Source organism: Molothrus aeneus, chromosome 2, assembly GCF_037042795.1.
Source record: "Molothrus aeneus isolate 106 chromosome 2, BPBGC_Maene_1.0, whole genome shotgun sequence".
Classification (NCBI taxonomy): domain Eukaryota; kingdom Metazoa; phylum Chordata; class Aves; order Passeriformes; family Icteridae; genus Molothrus; species Molothrus aeneus.
In genome coordinates this window covers 29520616-29542321 of record NC_089647.1, presented here as the reverse complement: position 1 = coordinate 29542321, position 21706 = coordinate 29520616, and the positions used below count along the sequence as shown (strand labels likewise).

General features: G+C 39.3%; 1 protein-coding gene across 8 annotated transcripts in view; it reads right to left on the bottom strand.

Moving 5' to 3' along the window:
* Nucleotides 1-21706, bottom strand: part of RIMKLB (ribosomal modification protein rimK like family member B) — a 50575-nt gene that overhangs the window by 2879 nt on the left and 25990 nt on the right. For 6 of the 8 annotated variants that reach the window (XM_066572264.1, XM_066572270.1, XM_066572268.1 and 3 more), the window contains exons 4-7: nt 15289-15519; nt 13289-13375; nt 10170-10373; nt 1744-8720 (exon numbers count right to left, since the gene is read on the bottom strand). In XM_066572264.1, coding sequence (XP_066428361.1) covers nt 8257-8720; nt 10170-10373; nt 13289-13375; nt 15289-15519 — 986 coding nt within the window. In that variant the 3' untranslated portion in view covers nt 1744-8256. The remainder of the gene's footprint in view (nt 1-1743; nt 8721-10169; nt 10374-13288; nt 13376-15288; nt 15520-21706) is intronic. The other 2 variants (XM_066572266.1, XM_066572265.1) reach the window with 2 other exon arrangements.

Genomic DNA, 21706 nt, shown 5'->3' with positions numbered 1-21706 from the left:
CTGATGACAGACTGACATGGGCTTCAGATTCCATTGCCTCTACTATCAGAAATTATTTCTCTTCATCACATCTCCAGCCTGACTGGGTTTAAAACCCTTTCTCTATGAGCTTCATCTCATATACAGACTTTGCTCATTATTATGTTTAACAAGATTCCAATCAATTCTCTATCCAAAATATTTTCCATTTTGCACATGCAATCTCACTCTGTAAAAATTCAGTTCTGGGATTTCCAGCCTGTGGTCCACAGAATACCTTCAAAGGCCATATGATAACAAAGAAGCTAATGAGAAAAGCACACCAGTTGTCCATGGTCCTAAATGGTACCTGATGTGCACTGGAGACTATTTAGCTGCCTGGACATCAAAATTCAGATCCAGCTTAGCTCCTGTATATAAGTGTTGTTCCTGATTTTAGTGTGACTACCCCAGGTAACAAGAGAAAACAGAATTTGGAATTTATTGACAAATACTTAGCTGTAAATGAAGTAGAAACATATATGAAAATACAAAAGCTACTGCTGTATTCTGCATATTAGTATATATTCTGACATAATTCCTTTTTCCCAATCCACTTGGACATGTTTCTCCATATTATCAGCTGATCCAGATACAAACTTCTCCTATGTCAGGCAGTTCATCAGTGCTTCCTGTGCTGCTCTCTCCTCTTATTTTCTTTTCAGAAGGAGCAGTCATCCTACTAGAGAGTCAGCATTTTAATCTCTAGTAGGAGAATTACTTAGCGTGGAGGTTTTGTAACAGTGGAACATCCTGATGACATCTGCAAAGGTAAGTATTTATGGTGTCTACATCAGAGGTCTCCAAAGAGGAGCCCACACTCCCCAGGAAGCTTTGCAAGAACATCTGTAAGGCTGCAGGGTGAAAATGTTTTTTTCACCATTAATGAATACAGTTAAGGAAATGTTTCAAAAATAGTCTTCATTTAATCTTTACCTCATCCTTTTTAACTTCTTGGGTTTACGGAAGTTTTACAACGTATGTGGTAATACATATATGTACCTTGGGAAAATATGTGATTGGGGCACATGCTCAAAATGTTTTTCCTGATAGGAATGTGCAATCAAAGAAGTTTCAGAGCCATTTAGAACTGAAGAGATGGCTGAAACTACCAACTCTTAACCACAAACTCGGAAACATTATATAATTTGCATTTCCCACTTCCAAAAAGAATGTTAACTGTCGATGATTTGAACTTTTTTTTGCTACCTTGAGATTTAGGAAATCTCCAAAAATAACATTGTTCTTTATTATCATGGCATTTCTAAGGCATACATATATCTTAAGTAGCAAAAAAAAGCAGCTGAACTCTCAGCCTATGAGGCTGATAATTGGCTGATGGTAAGGATGTTTTTTACCTTCATAAAATAAAATTCCATATTTTGCAGAATCTTCCTCATTTATTCCTTGGTTTTTAAACTAGGTTACAATGAACATTTCACCAATGGCACAAATATGAACAGTCTTCTGTGGAGCAGAAAATGACTGGGCTAGATGCATTCTTTTCAGCCTTATTTTCCAGTACTCTATATATGTGGTGATTTTGGTGAAATTTAATTTTTAAGACAAGTACTATGCCTTATAAAGGCAGAGGGGAAACTGGAATGTTCAATCAAAGAAGAGAATTAGGGCATCAGGTAACCAAACACCAACTGAGATAGATCAATGTGCCTCTTGTATTACAAGCAGTCTTTTGATGGTCAGAATTCTGTAAATCAGACTCACCATTCAAAGGGACAGTTCAGGGACTCTGCCTCTCTTCTCCATTCCCCTTACTCCAGTTAGTACTTTGCAATCCATTTCTCCCAGTACTGGAGGTTTCTCAGGTCACAGTCATGAGTGTCTTCTGCTGCTGCTGCCACCTACCAGTTTTATTATTCTGTTGCAGCAGAAGGGCATATAGAAGAAGTTCTGGTTCAGCATGCAGATAATCATCATCCCTTGTCTAAAAGTCATGGCCTATTCAAGTTCTACATTTCCCCATACACTAGGCAAAGCACTGGGCACAACCAAGATCAACACAAGGCTTTGAAAGCCATTCCATAAAGAGGAAGGAGCATGATCTGTAAAACCACCTTTCAAGCAACATTAAATATTAAAACTTGAAATATTAGAGAATGCAGTAAATTTTGGTAAACTCTCCCCACCAAAGATGAATTGCAGACTCTGCAAAGAACTAGTACTGTATTTCTTTCAAGAAAATCTTTACATAATATGTATCTAAAATCAGGTTAGGGATGCAGAACTGTGATCCAACATGAATTAATGAATAAATCTGAGGGGAAAAAAAAATGTATTTTTTGACATTATTACAAACCCCAAAAAGACACCCAACCACATGCCTGAAAGTGTTACACCCGTGTCCTATAGCAGCTGATGCACAAAAATATACACAAATAAAGGAATAGGCCTGCCCAATGCTGAGACGCAAGAAGTGGGTATGTCTGAAAGGAAAAAGCATTGGAAACATAAGTATAACAGGTTTGTAAAATTACCTTGCAAGTAACATTAAAAGACACAAATTATACACTCAATTATACCAGTGAAATCGGATATCACTCCACTGACTTTCACAGAGTGATTCCAGGTTTATCTCAGTGTAATTGAGAGCAAAATTTGGCTCTAAAATTATTCCCTCCCACCTTAACTTGAAGCTACAATTTATTATATTGCTGGTAAGTTTGCTTTCTTTCAGGAAAATACAAACTGAGACTATGAAAAATTGACTGGTTTATGATGGTATAGAGGAGTAATTAATGTACACAGAAAAATAATCTGAAACAAGTGCTAATTCTTTACAGATGTCCCGGGAAATATAATACTGCATCAGGAAACTGGGAAGCCTGCTTGTAGGGAAATATTCTTCAATTTGGAAGGGTACTCCAATTGTCTGATATTTTACCTCTGAGTAAAACACAACATTCTCCCCCTTAAATTGAGTAAAAAAATATTAAGTACCCAGTACTTTTACATTGTTTGAGATTAGGGGAGAGAGTTACCAGAGAAGGATAAAATGTACAAGTGCTTTGATACAGCAGTAAGGGCAAGATAAAATGTGTCACCCCATCCGCCACAAACAGAAATCATCAGCTCAACAGTCTTTCTCTGCAGCACACATATTCGTCCATCTGTCCTCTTTACAGGATCCTGTCTATTGAATTTTAATAGAATTAACATTCTTAGTACTAGTTCATTCATTCCTATCAACTACTTACTTCTGCAGTTATATTTTATGTTCACTTAGCAAATGGAAAGCAACATATCTTTCAAAAATCTAAGCTAAAACAGTACACTTGAAGACAATCTAAAACTGATAAAGAGGAAGGGGAATTAATGTATTACAAAACTATTCCTCATACAGTTGCATGGGGGACTCACTTTTGTCTCACCTCAGTAAAGCACAATGACAGTTTTCTTACAAGTCAACAAGTATAAGGAGGGGAAATAAGGAAGTAAAGCAGGGTTTTCTCTAAATCCGGTTAAAGAAATCATTCAACAAGTATCACGAAAATGAACTGATGGGAAGAAAGGAAGGCAGACAAGTTAGCAAACTTATCAAGGTTAGAGTAAGAGCAGAAAAGTGTCAATTTACCTGACAACAGGTCGGTTTTGGATGTCACCAAACTGCTGCATTTACCATTTTACCCGCTTGCATTACTGGGGGGAAAAGTTTAGGAAGGAACATTCGCAAGGATTTTTCATAAGTTCTCACTCTTGCCATCGGAAAGGGGAGAAGGGGTTTTCTCTGGATTGTTTGACTTTTTTGGCTCCTGAAAAGTTTTGCAAAGAACAGTAACAAAGTGTGAACTGTTAGAACACATTTCTGTAAAAAAAGGGAGAATAAGTCACCCAAAATAGCACAACAGCAAATCCCACCCGAAATCCGCACAGTAATTTGTGTCATTGTTTTAAACAAACTAAAAAAACCAAAAGCTTTCCAACTCAAATTAGAAACATGGGAGGCTTGGAGACTTCCAACAGCAGATCCACCATCAGAATGCTCCAAAAGTCACCCTCAAAGGTTAAGAAAGATTTAAAGAAATTAAACAAAGGAAAAGGCAGCAAACACCTGGTTATAAATACTGCAGTGTTCAGTTTAAAACAATTCCTAAAACAGTGAAAAAATTAAAAATTAAAAAAGACAGTAGCAACAGAAGTTACCTGTCCGAGCACCTACTATTCCATAGAGAGAACAGGAGTGGGTCGTGTGTCTCACACCAGCCATAAAGCCCATAAACCTTCTCAAAAAGAGTGAGCCATGAGAAAGATACTGTACAATCTGTTTTCAAAGTCTCTCTAAGCCCTTATGGTCCCTTATGTATTTAACTGACAGATTTTTGCAATGAGGGAATTTAGCCAGCGTCACTGGTTTCATTTGTTGGATTTTGTAGTCCAGTATAACATCCGAAGAAGTATCTCCTTTGTGTCTGACATACCCAGATGTTCCAGAGGTTATTTCCCGAGTAAATATCTCACAGCAAAGATAGCACACGAAGTGGGAGAAAAGGCTTCAAGACTGACCGTCAGCTCAGAACAAAAAATGTAACAGTCAATGTAAACATCAAGCATTGACACTGTTTTACAGATAAGGTGTTGTAACATTACAAGAAAAGATTTTATAAAACACATTAAAGCATTAAATACAAGGATTAGGATTCAATCCATACATTGACAGCAATACATCAATTACAAACACAGTAAGCTGAACAGAATAAAATCTCCAGTGTTACAGAGAACAGAATTTCATCAGATGTAGTTTAAGAAACTTTTTCCTGCAAACAAACTTCTAACTGGCTCTTTCAAACATTAAAATATACAAAAATAGTTGTATCACCATCAGCTGTATTGGCACCACTGTAATCCACCACTATGTTGACCATTTTTTCAGCACATGCTTCCAAACCCACATATGGAGGTAGTGTTAGTGCAACTGTGTGGAAGTTTAGCATGTGATTTTCAGCACATGGAATTGAAGAAAATAATTCCTGAAATTCCTAAAAGCTTATATCTGTGGAGTTCACCTTCAATGGGAAACACTGCCTGGTTACCATGGACTAGTTTTGTTGGTGTTTTTCCCCTTGAGTAAAAACAAGACACCCCCCCTTGCACCCCCAGGCCATTCTTTGCATTTCACTGTTTCAGGAGCAATGGGTTAAGCAGGGAGTAATATGTGAGAACAGTGTGCCCATTTGTACAAATGAACCCTCAAGCAAGGTTTTCACTCAGCATCAATACCCGATATATAAACATATGCACAGGATGTTTCAAATCCTGTCTCCCTCTGTGACCACTATGCATAGACTTATCTCCAAACTAGTCATGGAAGCATCAACAGAGGAGCAACTTATCAGAAGGGAGTCAAACTGCAAATCTCTCAACCCACTTGGTCTTTTTTTAAAAAATCTTATATTTACTTCATGAATTTTCTAACTGTGAGGTGTAACCCAGACATTCTGAAAGGGTGTTAGAAATGTAAGGTTCCTGTGAGCTACAAGATACTATGGGTACTCAAAAAAACAATCCAGAATATTCAGTTAACTTTCATCTAAAAGATGTTTCCTGTGATAGAAAAGGCCTTTGTATACCAACTAGCACCTGTTTACTCCCTGCTGTTATTCCACATGTGCTTAATGTATGTCACAGCTAGAAAGGGAAGGATTGATCCTATCAGCCTGTCAAGGAATGCAGGGCACCTACTAGTAAAAAGGAAGAGACAAAACAAGAAAAAATAACAACAACAAAAAAAGAGCCACCCTCCACCCCAAATTCCCCTTGGATAAACAAGCAAGGGAAGTAAAGCTCATGGAAGAGACAGTTCACTGCTCAGTGACTAGAGAATTACTTTCATGTTCTGTCATTCTGTAACTCTTCACAGAAACTGAAGACCTTTATATTCTTCAGGTATAACCTGTGCACTTGAAGGCTCAGTAAGGACTTGAAAATACCTTTACTGCTGAAGATCTTTTTTTTGCTGGACCAGCTGGTCCACCCTCCTGCTTAACACCAACAGTCAACCTTTCACTTGATTTTAATAATAATATTTAATTCTACAAAAAAAAAAAAGCCATTTTATTACATTCCTTTTAAAATAAAAAACCAAACTGTACAAAGAAGCATGATCAAACCTCCATAAAGTAGGTTAATACTGTTCTGTTTATTGCCTCTTGAAGACTCTCTGCATAGTGTCCGTGAGTTGTGTTTAAGGTCCAAGTGAAGGTAAAACAGCAGAGCAGCAGAGAGGTGAGGAAGGGCCACAGAGGTGGGCAGTGCAGAACCTCAGAGGGTACATGGGACATGCTCCATTAAAATATCCAGAAAACAGCAGCATTGCACACACACAACCCCCCTCCAAACAAACCTATTTTCACAAGATGATTTTTCAATTGTAAACGTTTTACTTTTTGTTTTTAAAAAAGAGGCTTATCTTTATATATATATTTATATATATATATATATAGTTCCAGGGCTTTATGAACCCCGAGAATAAGAGGGGAATGAAAAGGGAGAAGGAGGAGGAAAAGGAGGAGGAAGACAGGGACTGAAAAATGGACTCAGTATCTGTTTTGGTTATCTGTTTTCCAAACCAGCTCAAGGCTAATGACAAAATGCACAGCCAGAAGGATTAAGGAAAATCAGGAAGTCTGGAAAAAAATTAGGAGCTAAACAGCCAACACCCTCAAAAAAATAAAGCAAAACAATTGCGCACACACAAACACACACGAGTGTGTGCACTCACACCACACACATGTAAGGGTCTAGGATCAATCCCTTAATTGTTTGTGGACCTAGGTTTTTTTGTTTTTTGTTTTAAACTCTGGCTGAGCTCTCTTTTTTTTTTTTTCTTTTTCCTTCTTTTTTTTTTTTTTTGCCTTTTTCAAATCTGCCACGTTTTCCAAAGCTAATAACTGAATATTTCTCCCCAGTTATACTCTTTGGATTTATGCCAACATCAAGTTTTTATGTTCAGTGGGGAAAAAGTAAGCCTGGTAAGTATTGTATGAACTGCAGCTTTATTCTAAAGTTCCTCTGGATGACTAATCACTTTTAACCAGCTCTTCCCTCCTCCACACCTTACCACATTCCTCCCTCCAAAAAAAAAGCAAACAAAAACAAACAAACAACCCCCCACCAATGTACAGGCTATAACTCAGTGTTTTCTTAACAAACAGTCTGCGGTGTTTTCACTTTGGCCACTGTTAAAGATGCAGGCATAGAGAAGGGAGTGTTGGACTAGCATGTATTAAAGAAAAAGGAACATTAACATTGCAGATCTCTCTCAGAAAGACTAAAACACTAACAAATACAAGTCGATGCACGTTTGCTTTAAACTAGTGTAATTCTTTTTCACATTTTTAGATTAAACATCATTTTGTATACCAAACATTACAGTGCTGTTTATCTCCTCCAACCATGCAAAAAATAGTTAAAAACGTGCCACTTCTGCCCACAAATAGAATATGACCAATTCCCCTATATACCTTCCAAAATCAGGATTTGAAATGAGAAAAACAGAAGTATCCTCCTTTAAAAGCTTTATAAAGGAATTTAGACACAAAGCTGCCACTTAATACCAAGATGGTACAATTTACAGATTTTTACAGAAAGTTCACATTAAGTCAACTGACACTTCTCTCAGCCTCATCATTTGAAAGGCCATATCCTGCAAGGTCAGAAAGTGATGACTTTAAAAGGATCCTGAACTTACAGCTCCCATCTGCAAGAGTAGGAACAGTAGGTGTCAAGGAATTTTGAAATACTTGGTATTTAACACCTTCAACTCACATAAAGAATTTGAGGCACTAAACAATTTACAGGATCAAGCCTTACAGAGGTAGAAGAGACTTAACTGGTGCAGCAATTCACAGAAGTTTCTAGAGAGCTGCCAGACAACTTTCTGAAAATCTTCAAGTGTGAATCACGCTTCAATGCTTTCCTGTGAAGACACATGAACTGCAATATATCTGGGGACCAAAGCAGCATCCAAATAAAATTGCTGCTTGGTTACGAACTGAGCATCTCCACCGTAAAACTGACTAAGAATGAAGACAATTTAATGTTCTGCAAATGAGTAGGGACAGCAATCACAGCACGTGTGCCTTTTACTTTTGCTCTCTCGACTGACACACCCACCCCCCTCTCCTCATTCCTCTGAGCGTCTCTGATAAACAGCATTGCAAGTTGGTTTAAAAAAAAAATTTACAAGAGAGAGTTCTGTTGGTCACCTATTTACACGTGGCATCACTCCACAAGGAGCTTGATCTCATTGGCTAGTAGCTGGTTCATGTTGAAGAGAGCCCCCGGGAGCTTGGTGAGCAACTCTCTCTCCGTGGTCTCAGGGTCGCTGTCGACAGAGCTGGAGCTAGCACTCATGTTGTCGACAGCGGCCCCAGCTGGAGGGCCCAGCTCTGGCTCGCTAGTCTCGCTGGCCGTGGACACCACGGAGAGCAAGGACATGCGCCGCGTCAAGCGGCCGGGGGCCAGCAGGGAAGCGGCATAGTCCGCTATGATACCAGCTACGTCTAAATTACAAGCCTTGTCAAAGGCAATGAAACCTACATTTGCATTGGCCTCGCAGACGTAGAATGAGCCGTCGTCCTTCATCAGCAGGTCAATGCCGCACACATCCATCCCCAGGATGTTTGACACTTGGACTGCCAACTGCTTGCCTTGTTCGCTCAGCGAGCACATCATTCCTACACCACCTGGAAAAAGGGAAAAGAACTTGCTGTCTGCACTCAGGTCACAAGGGACTGACATCCTTCTCAACCAGGCCGTGATTTTTGATTGGGAAGCTTCAAAGTCAGCCTGCAAGCACACTGCTGATGACTCAGAAAGTGACCTCCTTTCCACAGTGACTACTAATGAACTTGATGCCACACCAGGATTTCAAAAGATTCTGACCTGCCTTTGGCAGGTCAAGATTATGACTTGTTTAAAAACAGTTAAGCGATGACTTTTTAGTCAAGAAAAAATACACATTTTTATGACCCCAGGATATTAAAAAAATGACCTAACAAACCACCCTTGTTCCTTCTAAGGTAGAGGCTTTCCTTACATGTTTGTACGTGATCAGAAGAAATATTTCAGGAAAATTAAACCTAGAGCTCTTGGTAAGACTACAACTGTAACTGCAGATATAATTGAGAGGAATGGGGATTAAGACATCATCATCTGCTCACATACCTCTCTACTTGCTATCACAGGTTACTGTCTCTAAAGCAAGAACTAGGGAACATTTATGTCTGAACCTCAGCTGTCAGGTTCACAGTCCATCACCCAAGTATTATCTGGCTCAAGCTTCATATATCACAATAGTTAAATTGAAAAATAACCCAAATAATAAGAAACAAACAAACAAAAAAAAAATTAGCAGAAAAATCTTTCAGGCTATATTTCCTCTGCATGAAGTAGTAACTAAAATCTCATAGGCATTTTGACTAACCAAAACTGCACTATACATGAATACATTTTATCCCATCCCTTCTCAGGTTCGGTACAGTTTCAGCCAGGCACCCTCAAGCGTCCTTCCTCCTTTTACCCTCAGAAACTCTCAAGTCCAACACCCAAACCTATGCAGAATCTCAGTTCTGAACATGCTACAATCAATGCAGTAACCTCCTCCTTCTCCCAGATATGGTCTTTGTGGGAAGAGGTAGCAGGTAGAAACCTGATAGACTTAAGGCAGCATAGAAAATGAATCCAGTGCAATCCAGTTGCTTATTGCCTTCAACAGCTTCCTCACTTAACTCATTTTCTTCTACTCTCTTGCCAAATGACTGACTCCTCCACCTCCCTTAAGTGTTGCTTTCTGTCTTCCTTCATATTCTGTTCCTCTCAACAAGATGAAACAAATGATAACATAGCATTAGCAAACTGCCATTACCACATCAGTTGCTCCATTTGTGTTCTAGAACTTTCCCCTACTTGTCATCATCCCATCTATCAAACACTTTGAGCAAAGATCATCTCTCCTTCTCTGTTTGCTCAACATGCTTCTTACTTAATCCTTACTCTCATGTTTCCCCTTTAAACCCCCCAGCAGCAAGCACAATTAACACAAAATAACACCTGCAGCTTACTTCAGTCAGCTTTGTGATTTTTCAACTGGGTTGAAATATTCTGATCAAAACTATGAGCAATGCTTTTCCTACCAAGTGAGCAGTTACTCTGCATCCTCCCATCTGTCGAGCAGCGGAGCATGGTGCCCACCACACGGCCTCCTACTACGATGACGCGCACATCCTTGCCATGGGACTCCTTAACGTATTTTTGAAACAAGTACGGGGCGTCGTGACGGATCAAATGGCTTAGGTCTGCCAAATGGTGCTTGTCTCGTGCCAGGAACACAGCTTTACCTGTATGGAGGAAAGAACATCGGGGTGTTGAAAGCAGCTGCCCATCTGAGCTGCATCAACGATTCAGCACGTGAAAGTAAAACCTCTGACCGGCACACTGCCCATTCTCAGAGGCCCCATCTGTAGCTTATATCCATTTACAAACTCCTCCATGGACAACAGTGTTCCACTGATTCAGTGCTTTTAAGTGTTCAAGTACTGACAGCTGAGGAGACATGAGTTGAAAAAAATAGAGAAAGAAAGAAGCAAGGAAAAAGAAAAAAGCTTTAGATAAAGGAGATGGTCTTGCAGTTTCAACTTCTTTTGGTACAAGTCCTTAGTGAGAGGAAATAAAAGGAAGAAATACTTAAAGAGCAGCCAACATGTAATTAATAACAATTTTGTTCATCCAAAAGGACAGGACCCACAGCCTACAGCTTTGACACACAAGAACCAACAACATGAAACTGTTGAACACTGGGCATCTAAGAACTCTGAAGTCTCTAGTGTGCCACTGCAGAACCACCCACTTCTCTGTTAGGAAGTTCCTGAGAGCTGCTCTTCCCAATACTTAAAAGGGCTCACAACTCCAGAATGAGGTCTGCAGTGGAACAACTACATTCAGAGGAAAACGTTCCACTCCACAGTATCCAAGATAATTTAGCAGAAGATTCCACAAGACATAAAATGAATGGATTATCCTACAACTGAAAAAAAACCCTCTTGACAAATCATTAGGTTTTCTGCCAGCAAACATCTCTAGGACTTGGATTTTTTAACCTAAAATAAGTAATTTCATTCCCTTTTATTTTTAGACTACACCAAAGACTTCTTTGTTCTTCTCCAGTTATATTCATACTGGTTAAAGTCATCCCTGAACTACTTCTTATGCAATTTCCAGTCGCACAAGACTGCATACCTTTCCATCTTTACCTACATTTCCCAACTTCTTTTCCCCATTCTTAAGGGTCCTATGTCATATTAGATTCATGTTTTGCAATAAGGTGCCCACTTTACCTTGAAGCAGAACTGTCATTCAATTCTGTTATGGTGTTAACAGAGTAAAAACATAAATTGATAAACTGCCCTCCTTAAGTAAGAGAACAGAAATGCAGCAGTAGCAGAACTAAGATAAATAATGTGTAAAGAATTCCACCAAGTGTTCCTATGCCCTACTACAGCAGCCTCTGTTTAGATAGGATTTAAGGTCTCCACAACACAGAAGACTGCTTGAGGAACATGGAATTTCTCACTACAGAGACATGAGAATGTAAGCTTAAAATTCACAAAAAAGTAAAAACCCCCATGTCCCTTCTCCCACTCCAAACTTTAACTCTTCTACAGGCAATTAATAATCCTACTGTACTCCTGAAATGGAAAAGGAAGAATGATGCCTTGGAGAGGAACCACTTAGTTCTTGCAAATCATCCACCATCATGACATCTTGGTAAAACCAGGATTGGTTTTACCAATCTGCTGCAGCAGCAAGCTGCACAAAAAATTGGCCTAGAAGAGTGTGACTTTTATTCATCAACCAGTACCTAACGTTTGCCTATTTATTTTACATATAATTTGCAAATGGCTGCTCTTCAATTAATTTGAAAAAGTTTCCCCAGCTCTCTTAATGTGAAAAGATATGTACTTTCCATAAATTTGCATTAAAATGCCTGGAATTTAAAGTGCGCTAAAGCAAAACTTGTAAACAGATTTACAAGAATCCTGGCTAAAAAAGGGAGAAGAAAATCAATAGCTGAAACTCTAAAATTATTTAGTAGATCTTTACTAAAGGCAGTATTAAGTCAAATCCACTGTCTTGGATATTCCACAGCTGTCAAAATCACCTTGCTGCAACATCAAACTTTCCACCTTGGCTTTGGAGCTCCACCCACACTTTAAAACCACACTAACAGGTATTGCTGCTATCAGCAGCAGGTCTGATCTTCCTCAGCCCCCAGCGTTTTGCTCTCTTCCATTACGTCAACACGACCATTTGTGCAAGTAAGTGCTAAGTCATGTAAAAAACTAACTGGAGTAAAAATAACCGATCCAGATCCAGTAAAAATAACCAATCCAGATTTGACATCAGTTCCTAAATCTATTTACTACATGGCTACAGAAGCACTCGTGACAGTAGAAGAGGAGCAGCAGAGAGTGAGAGCAAACTGATGGACAGAAAGAAAGAAGCGGTGTCCTCTAGTTATGATTTTGTTTGAAGTAACTCCTGGTTTTGTGCCTTAACTTCATTTTTAGTCTCTTTATAGATCTGATATTTATTACATTTGTTTTAAAATATATTAAAAACAGAGCAACTTCCTGTGCAAATAACCTCTGAAATTGATTTAAACATGGTTTCTCTTTAGTAACCACTATTTAACACTAAATTAAGTTGATGTTTGTTTTATATTCAATACTAAAAACAGTGCAATTTAATCCGAACCTGCAGTAATACCACTGACACTGTCAGAAGTATTTTTCTGAAAAACAGAGATTCAGTTTTACAAACAATACGTAGGATTTTAATTAAATCGGAATCCTAATTATAGATGAAGTTGAGTAGGAAAGAAGTCACTGAATGAACTGAGATTTCATTTTTTAGGCCTATTTAAAAACATCCCTAAAATCCATGTAGGCTTCTTTCAACTTCACAAACTCCAGACGTCCCATTATTCCAGTTCAAAGCTTTCCCCATAGAAGTCACCAATGCACCATAATTTTGAACGCTTTGCCCCCTGGCTTTCCAAGACTGGGTTCTACTAAAACTGTTTCCCAGTGCTGCAGCCTATTCAATATTCAGCATTCATGGGTGGTAGAATTTAGATGTATTGGAAAGAAGTCCAACACCTAACAGATCTTCTTAACTGTCTTTCCTTGATGAGACAAAATCTTGGAGTGCTGCTCAGAATAGTCCTTGCCCTCACCCCTGACCTCACACCCACCTCGATGACCCCGCGTGTTCTTCACCACCATAGGGAACTCCAGCACTTCCGCCTCATCAATCATTTTGGAAAAATTCTCATGACCACCTGGCAAAAAGAAAACCAACAACATTATGTGCCACCAGTCTGCTGTGGCCAAATTTGGGATGTAATTGCCATACATTCCTCCCACCCTTACAGCTTATATAATGCAGAGAAATCATCAGTTAGGAGGACCTTGGTCATGGAGCACGATCAGACTTTGAAGGTGTTTGCGACGTGTGGGATATTAAGACCTACTTCCTTTTGAACTGAAGACACAAATTGACAAAGGCTTCTTGATCACAATCCCAAAAGCTCAATCTAATCTTCCAAATCCAAATGCCCCAATTCAACCATCTTGTTCCATTTTATCCCTTTTACTTTATCAACTTCCATCTTTTCAAATGTCTAACAGGAAAGCAGCAGACACATAACACTAGTAACAGTTCCATCCAAACTACTACCCAGGAAAGCAATACAGAATGTGATGACAAGGCATAATCCACAGAGCAGCAACAACCCAGACCTGGTCAGTTCACCTCCCCCCTTCTGAAGGCTTAAGTCTCCTGTATCTCATTCTCTCTATATCCTGAAGTAGTACTTCAACTTTTAATCTCATTGCATCTCTAAGGACCTTAGAGTGTAGCTTTTAATGGCCATTCACACAATTATGGTTGATACTTCAAGGTTACTTGAGTTCAATTCAAAGAAGGCTGACCATAGCACAAGAAATACAGAAGAGAACAGTCAGCAGACAAAGGGATGAGCCCCCTCTAACACATAATGCAGTAAAGTGCAGAAGTCAAGTCAAGACACCAAGTCACAAAGCCAGCAGCAGCCATCACAACCCTGCCACGGAGTTTAATGCATGTCATGGAGTAACATGTCATCCAGCACACCCTGCTTTACTTGGCCAAGTCAGCTCTCACTGATAACTTGTTACTTGTGGTTTAAAAAAAACAAAAACGAAAAGAAAGTCATGCTTCTGTCAAATGCCAGAGGCAGACACCAACAGAAGTGGGAGGGAGTTATGATCAAACTGGCATGTTCTACAATTATTAAGCATTATTCATGGTCTCCCCTTCCCCAAAAAAATTAAGAACTCATTCCTTTCTCAACAAGTTAGAGCAGCCACATGTATAAAGAAAGGGTATGTTTCTTCTCAAATTGTTTTCATGGTGATTGATGGAAATAGTAATTCATAGTAATTGACAGAAAGCCATGGTTTTGTCAATCTTTTTTCTCATTTTGTCACATTCCCATTATAAAAACTTATTGATGCAATCACACAAACGGGAGGAAAGCACTGATATTCCCAGAAGGAACAGAAGGTTGAGAGGTATCTACAGTTCTTTAACAGATTGTAATTAAAAGCAGAAATAGCATCAAGGTAGCTCAGACAAATGGTTCCTCTAATCTAGCATTCTGTCAGGAACCAGAGATACCAGAGATTCCAGAGGCAGTCACAAAAAACTATAATTAACTGTTTTGGTGGGAAACAAAGCCTAAACTATTGTTAAAAGTGAACACAAGGACTCCTACTCCTTCCTACTCTTGTCCTTTCCCAAAAACTAATGTATTTGCAGACTCTTTCATTCATATAGGAGTTTAATCTACTTTCAGGTTCTAAGTCTAGTTTTCTGTAGTACTTATGACATTAGTACCCCAAGTTCTTGTCTGCTGTTTTAGGCAATTGGAAAAGAACAGAAAGTATTATAGCACTAACAGCCAAAGTCAGTTACTTGGAAGGCTGAGGTACAGTTCAAGTGCTCTTTTCAAAGCATCAAAAGCTAATCAACAAATACAAAACCAGAATCTGGGTGTCACGACTTTAACTTCCTTTTTGGTTACTCAACATTTAGCTGTGGAACTGGCCTCATGGCTAAATTTCTATGGATTTCCAAAACTTACATCTTTTGCACTGCAAAAGCACAAGTTGTCGAGGCAACTATGCTACCTCTTTGATCCAACAGCCTTACCATATGAAAAAGTGTCTGGAAGAGGCACACCGTGGCCAGCAAGTTCTTGAAATGTCCAGAACTTGTTGACACAGTTGAGGATGGCTTGAGGACGATTCATCAATCGACAGCCCATCTTCTCTAGGTGGCGAAGGACTGTGATGTCGCTGTCACTCTGGACCCAAGGTGTGGGAACACGCACAACCACCACTTGTGGGTAAGCAGTAATGAGCTCCCCTTTCACCCGGAGACCTAAAGAAGGAAGAGAAAAAACATCCCAGTCTTAAGTCATAAGGTCTCCAGGAGAAGGTAAACAGGCACAGATACTACACTATCTGTGATCAGAGATACCAGACTTCAACAGTAAGTGTTAAAACAGCACAACTCTCCCTAGCACACATCTTGTCAGCTGTGCTGTTTCACTCATGTCACTCTTAACTCACTTAAAACTAGGACCAAGCAAAGACCAGACTTAATTAGGGCACACAGTCTTGGGCTCCTTCCCAGGGTGATGGACATTTGTTTACAGGTTGACACTCCACCCTTTCTATGGGTGTAAGCTGCACACGACTGTATCAACAGCTCAGGAGGTTCCTGCCTCCCACCGCTGGATCTTGCCTACAGGATGCAGTTCATACCTTTCCCAGTCCCAGCTGTATTGATCCCTCTGTTTGTGGCACCACGTTACACAACATATTGCCAAAGTAACAGAGACTAGATACGATCCTTAAAAAAACACAAAAAACCAGCAGTATTTTTAACAGGTCATTTCAACAATCTGAATAATATTAAATTAAGTAGTCAGAAATAATTTTATCAGCTAACAGGGAAGAACCCTGTGACAAAGGCAGGAACTAGAAGGAAAGCCAGCTTTGCCACCAAGATCAATATATTACTTAATCATGACCTATAGTTTTACAGGCTAATTCTCTGAAAAAGAAACACTGAAAGACGAGCTGCGGGAATAGGCATACAACAGGATAGGACAGGAAGGCATCAAGCTCAATGGAGACAATCTGGCATCTGAGGACAGGAAAAGACAAACAAGGTTTGATATTTACTTTATTTGCCTTATGTTCAAAGCAAAAATTTATGACTTCAGCAAAAAAACTCAGCTCACACTGCTATCAGCACCTTAAGGGTTAAAAAAAAACCCAAAAAAAGTGAGCTGAGAAATCACAGTGCATCTGCATCTTGTGCCTACCAAAGGCCACCTGTAACTTGTGAGATCTAACCAAATTTTATTACCTGATTACTGTATTCCAAAGATGCTACATTACAAATACAGACTTGTATCTACTCTGCATGAAGGCACTGATTGCCAAGTGATATATTTCATTTCAAGGTGCATTAGAATTAATTGGGGTAGAACTGGGGGGGAGGGGGGAGAGAAGAAGGGGGGGTTCCCCCCTCTGTACTTCCCTTTTTTCTTTTCTTCTCCCAACCAGGATGTATTTTAGACCTTGCATTAAACGTAATGAAGCAACCACCTAACTCCCAAAATGGAAGTTGAAATGTGCTGCCCAGTCCTCAGGAGAACACAGAACCACACTCTGGAAAGGCCAAAACAGAGCCACATCCAATACAAATCCCTTTTTCCAAACCCCACAGCCATAATTGCACAGAGATGAGCAAACATAAGCAGACGGGTGCTCTGGCTGCTCACCTCATTAGCACCAAGCACTGCCGCATTGCAGCTGACATGACTCGCGTGTTTAAGCAAGCAGGCTCCAGACACACACACACCCCATTTTAGAGAGCATCTCAAGCAAGATTAAAAACAAGACACTGCTACAAACCTAAGCAGACTGTGAACAGCACAAAATGGACTACCATCTCCTTTAGCCAGAAAAGGAGTACAGATTCAGCAAGCAGAGTATTTTTTTACTTATTAGTCAGATTCCACCTTACACATGTATTTTTCCATTTAGGTGCATGCCCAATTACACCCACTTTTTGCCAATGTAATTACATGCACATCCTGATCCACATGCAAGCTGTGCAACAATCATTCTAAAAAGGACTGCATTTTCTACATAGCCCCAAATTGCCACCGTTATCTGTGTTGTGAACCAAAACGACACAGTTTTCCAATTCATAATCTCTCAGTCTATTTTGTTCTTTTGCTTTAAAGTCACGCCACATGCTGAAGTTTTGCACCATGGATTCTGAAAAAGAAAAACAGTAGTTTGAGGAGATGTCTTTGTCTCACCTGGAATTCTTCTGAGTACCTGTGTTAGACCTGACTATCAGACTGGTGTAAATTTAGCCAGGTCACCATCCCCCCTGAAGTGACTTTGGAAGTACAATGATGCTATCAACAGAACCGTCTGAGCTTTTGTTTCAGATTCAGTCATATTCTCTAGTCTGGATACTGTTCTCCCCAAAACAAAATTTCTCTCCCCTTACAGAAGGCAGTTTACAAACAGAAAGAAGAGCTATTAAATGAAATGTATAATTTGAATCACTACTACTGATATGCACCATAAAAATTAGCTGCAGTCTCCCAGCAACACAGTGCTGCAAACAGAAGCAGCTTTATTACAGTAAAAAGGAGAGGCAGATTCTGCCATTTTGGAACAAGCGTGCATTCAGCATTTCATCTGAGACCCATCAGTTAAGAATCAGGTTAATGGTCATTATTGCCAAGTGGGCTGATAAAATAATATTTATTCACTATAATGTGCTGAAAGCAGTAACACAGAAGATACTAATGTGTAGGGGTAATTTTCTTCCAAAGAACTGATTCATGAATGTAAAGAAGAATAAGGGAAAAAAAAGACTACAAAGATGTTGCAGAGTGGTTAAGAGGTTTGGGGTTTTTTTTAATCATAGATTGTGCTGAGTTGAAAGGGACCCACAAGGCTCATCATGTCCAACTCCTATCACTGCACAGAACAGCCCAAATAACCACACCATGTACCCAGGAGCATCATCCAAATATTTCTTGAACTCTGTCAGGCTTGGTGCAGTGACCACTTTCCTGGGGAGCCTGTTCCAGTGCCCAAACACCCTCTGTGTGAAAAACCTTCTTCTAATATTCAACCTAAACCTCCCCTGACTCAGCTTCAGGCCACTCCCTCAAGTCCTGTCACTGGTCAGCACAGAGAAGAGATCAGTGCCTGCCACTCTGCTTCCCCTCATGAGGAAGCTATAGACCACTCAAGGTCTTCCCTCAGCCTCCTCTTCTCCAGGCTGAACAAACCAAGTGACCTTTTTCACAGTGTGGCACACAAAACTGCACACAGCTGAGATGAACCCTCTTTTCTTTGCAGTTATAGGGTCACCCTGATCCCAAAACAGTAAAGCAGGTTACACTCACTGTTGCCTGTGGACAATGAGCTGACCTCACAAACACACAGAAGGCAGACACTCAGACCATACAGAAATACCTTGACAAATAACAAGTTAATCCATTCGTTGACATTTTCAGTGGCTGCCCATGACATTGCAGACACAGCAAAGAGACAGCTATACAGTCCTTCGAAACACCAATAATGTAAGCCAGGAAAGGAAAATTCAAGCTTATCCAATACTGTGAACTTTCATATAACTCATCATATATCACTTTACCAGAGCCTGAGGAACAATTTTTAGGTTATCACAAAATATTTGGGTATTCTTTGGTTCTAAGATGTAAAGACTCATGGGTTGGAATATCACACAGTAAAAACAGACGTAAACCCCGCTCTTCAATGAGACCTATTCTTTCACTCAGTTCCAGCTATCTTTGTTCTTCCTCTGCAAGACAAAATTCTCCAAAATGGAACATGGTACACCTATAACATTAGACACCAATCATCACAGTATTCAGACAAAGTACAAAAGGAATTTTTGCAATGTGAACTGTAATCACCTGGGAATAAACCTCACCAGTTATACCTCAAAGTCAGAGGCTCAAGTTTCTTTCAAAAACAGCTCAAAGCAGCACATGATAGAACTGAGTGGGTAAATGCATGATTATTCATCAGCTGGCCCAGCCACTCCTCCTTTTTCACTCCCAAAGAACAGCAGGCAAGCTTAAAATGCAAAGCAGCTGGTCTCTGCTAAAAAGGATTATTTTGACCCAAAAGGTAGAAGCCATCACATGAACCTGTGAAAACCACAGAAAACAGAGCATTAAACTTTACTAAAGACAGAAGAAAGAGGCACAGATGGCTACTGATGTTACCTGTGAGATCAGAAAATGTGCATCTACATTCTTACAAAGTTCCTGAGACACTAACCTCCAGCACAGCAGAGCTTATTCATATTGTAAGATACTCAGGATGACAGATGTCTCTCAAAAACCTGATTTAGTACAATTTTAGGGTGGACAAACATACTCTGGGAAAAAACACACAATGATGGCATTATGGATGGCTAAAAAGGATCGAGATTTCAAGCAACTGTGTGTGGCTTCTGAGCATTTTAATTCACATCCAAGCAGTATTTTAAATTGCTTACATTTTTGAAACTCATTATATTCCATTTGCAACCTACACAAATCCTTTCCAATCTCTACAAGACTCATTCATCAGCAGATTAGTAACTACTGCAAAGCAATAGCTCATGTCCAGTTTGCATGTTACAAACAACTGTACTTTTAGTTGAAACAATGCAAATCCTTTCACAGAAAGAATGTAGTTTCAGAATGTAAGTCTAAAAACTCAAAGATTGCAAGGACATCAAAAATATTTTCAGATGCTTTATATATCTTGCTTTAGCAAACATCAGGCACTTTTACAAAAGATTAAACCTTAGTAATATTAAATAAATTTATAAAAGATTAAGCTTTTCACTGTGCCTGGAAACAGCTGATACACTGACTTGCTACCCATGGAAGCTCATGACCTATCAAATCCATTTCTGATCAAAAGAGCAGGAATGAGGCACAAAAGGTGCATCTTTCAAACTGACTTCCTGTATATATTTCACAGAATTTGTCTGAGAATTGTGTGGCTCTGAGAAGTTCCCAAGCATGACAACACAGTTAATGTACATGTAATTCAATGTATAACATGGGTATCTATGCAAAAAATCCTCACTCTGTGGCCTCAGCTGTGGCTACCTCTATCTTTAGCAAAACCCCCAATGAACACCAGCTCTCGGAAATACATAAGTAAAACAAAGCAGGAAAAGTGTTTCAGTATTCAGACAGATCCAGTATGTGGAATACTTTTTCTAACAGACATACCAGCATATAAGTGGTTGGTCATCATGCATGCAGCACTACAAAAAATAAAATCTGAATCAAATTTCACTAGCATGAAATTTCACTAGCATGAAACATACACCAGCTCCCACCACATTTCCAACAGGAGCTAGCAGGGTCTGGGAACTTCCAGATATATCACCCAGATTTTTCCTCAGAGATCTGTAGGCTACCCTGAAAGTCTCCAGCTCTCAGAACTTTGTTATACAAATTTATTCATCCACCCATCCATGGAGCTGCTAACGTTTCCCAAATGAACAGTCACTCAGCAAGCAGGCTATAATGAATTCAACTCAGTCAGCTGGGAGAAACAGACAAGCCTTCTACCACACAAACCTTTCCTCGTATTTTGATGATATTACATCCTGCTACTTGCTCTTCACAATTTATCAGTTGTTCTCACAGACATCACTGAATTTTTCTACAAGCCTGGACTCACTCCTGCTCTCAAATCAGTGCATTCCTATTTCATTTGTCCTCCCAATATCTGTCACCCACAAGACACTGCATAATATTTGCATTAAATCATTATAAAGTGTTTAATAATTACTTACAGTTTACTTGCAGGGAATTAAATGTGTTTCACCCTAATTGCCATGTTAAAGCAAGCTTAAAGCTCAGAAGGGAGATATCCCAAACCTAAATAGCAGATTACTGCAATAACAAGTTATACATTCCCTCACAACTAAATCTCTAAAATTTTCAAAATTCAGCATACTTCAAATATACATTCTGCCAAGACTGTGTCAGAACTAAGGAATAATTAACAGAAGTAGAATTAATATTCATTAAATACTACTCTATATCTCAAAAGCTTGCTGTTATATTAATTTAACTTTATATATCTATCTTATAACCCAACTATTAACAACATAAAATTTCCAGAAATTGGGTGATAAACTTTTTTTTTCCAACTTCTTTTTTCAAACCTTCTTTGAGAAACACAACTTCATTGAAATATATAAGTATTTTGGACCAATTGGCAATTCCTGGGAGTTTTGCCAAAGACAGAGGCAGTCACTGAAGTTAAATTCCTCTTCTGAGAAGTGGCTGCTTGTGTCAGCTGTATGCTAGATAAAGTATCACACTTCAAATGCAATTTTATTTGAACCAGAACTTAACCTCTGAAAGGCAGCTAAGCACTGAAATTTTAGAGAACCACAAATTTATTAACACCAAACTGAACTTCCCCCTTTGAAGTTGCACAGGAATTTTTCCTATATCACTTATCGCCTAACAGCCACA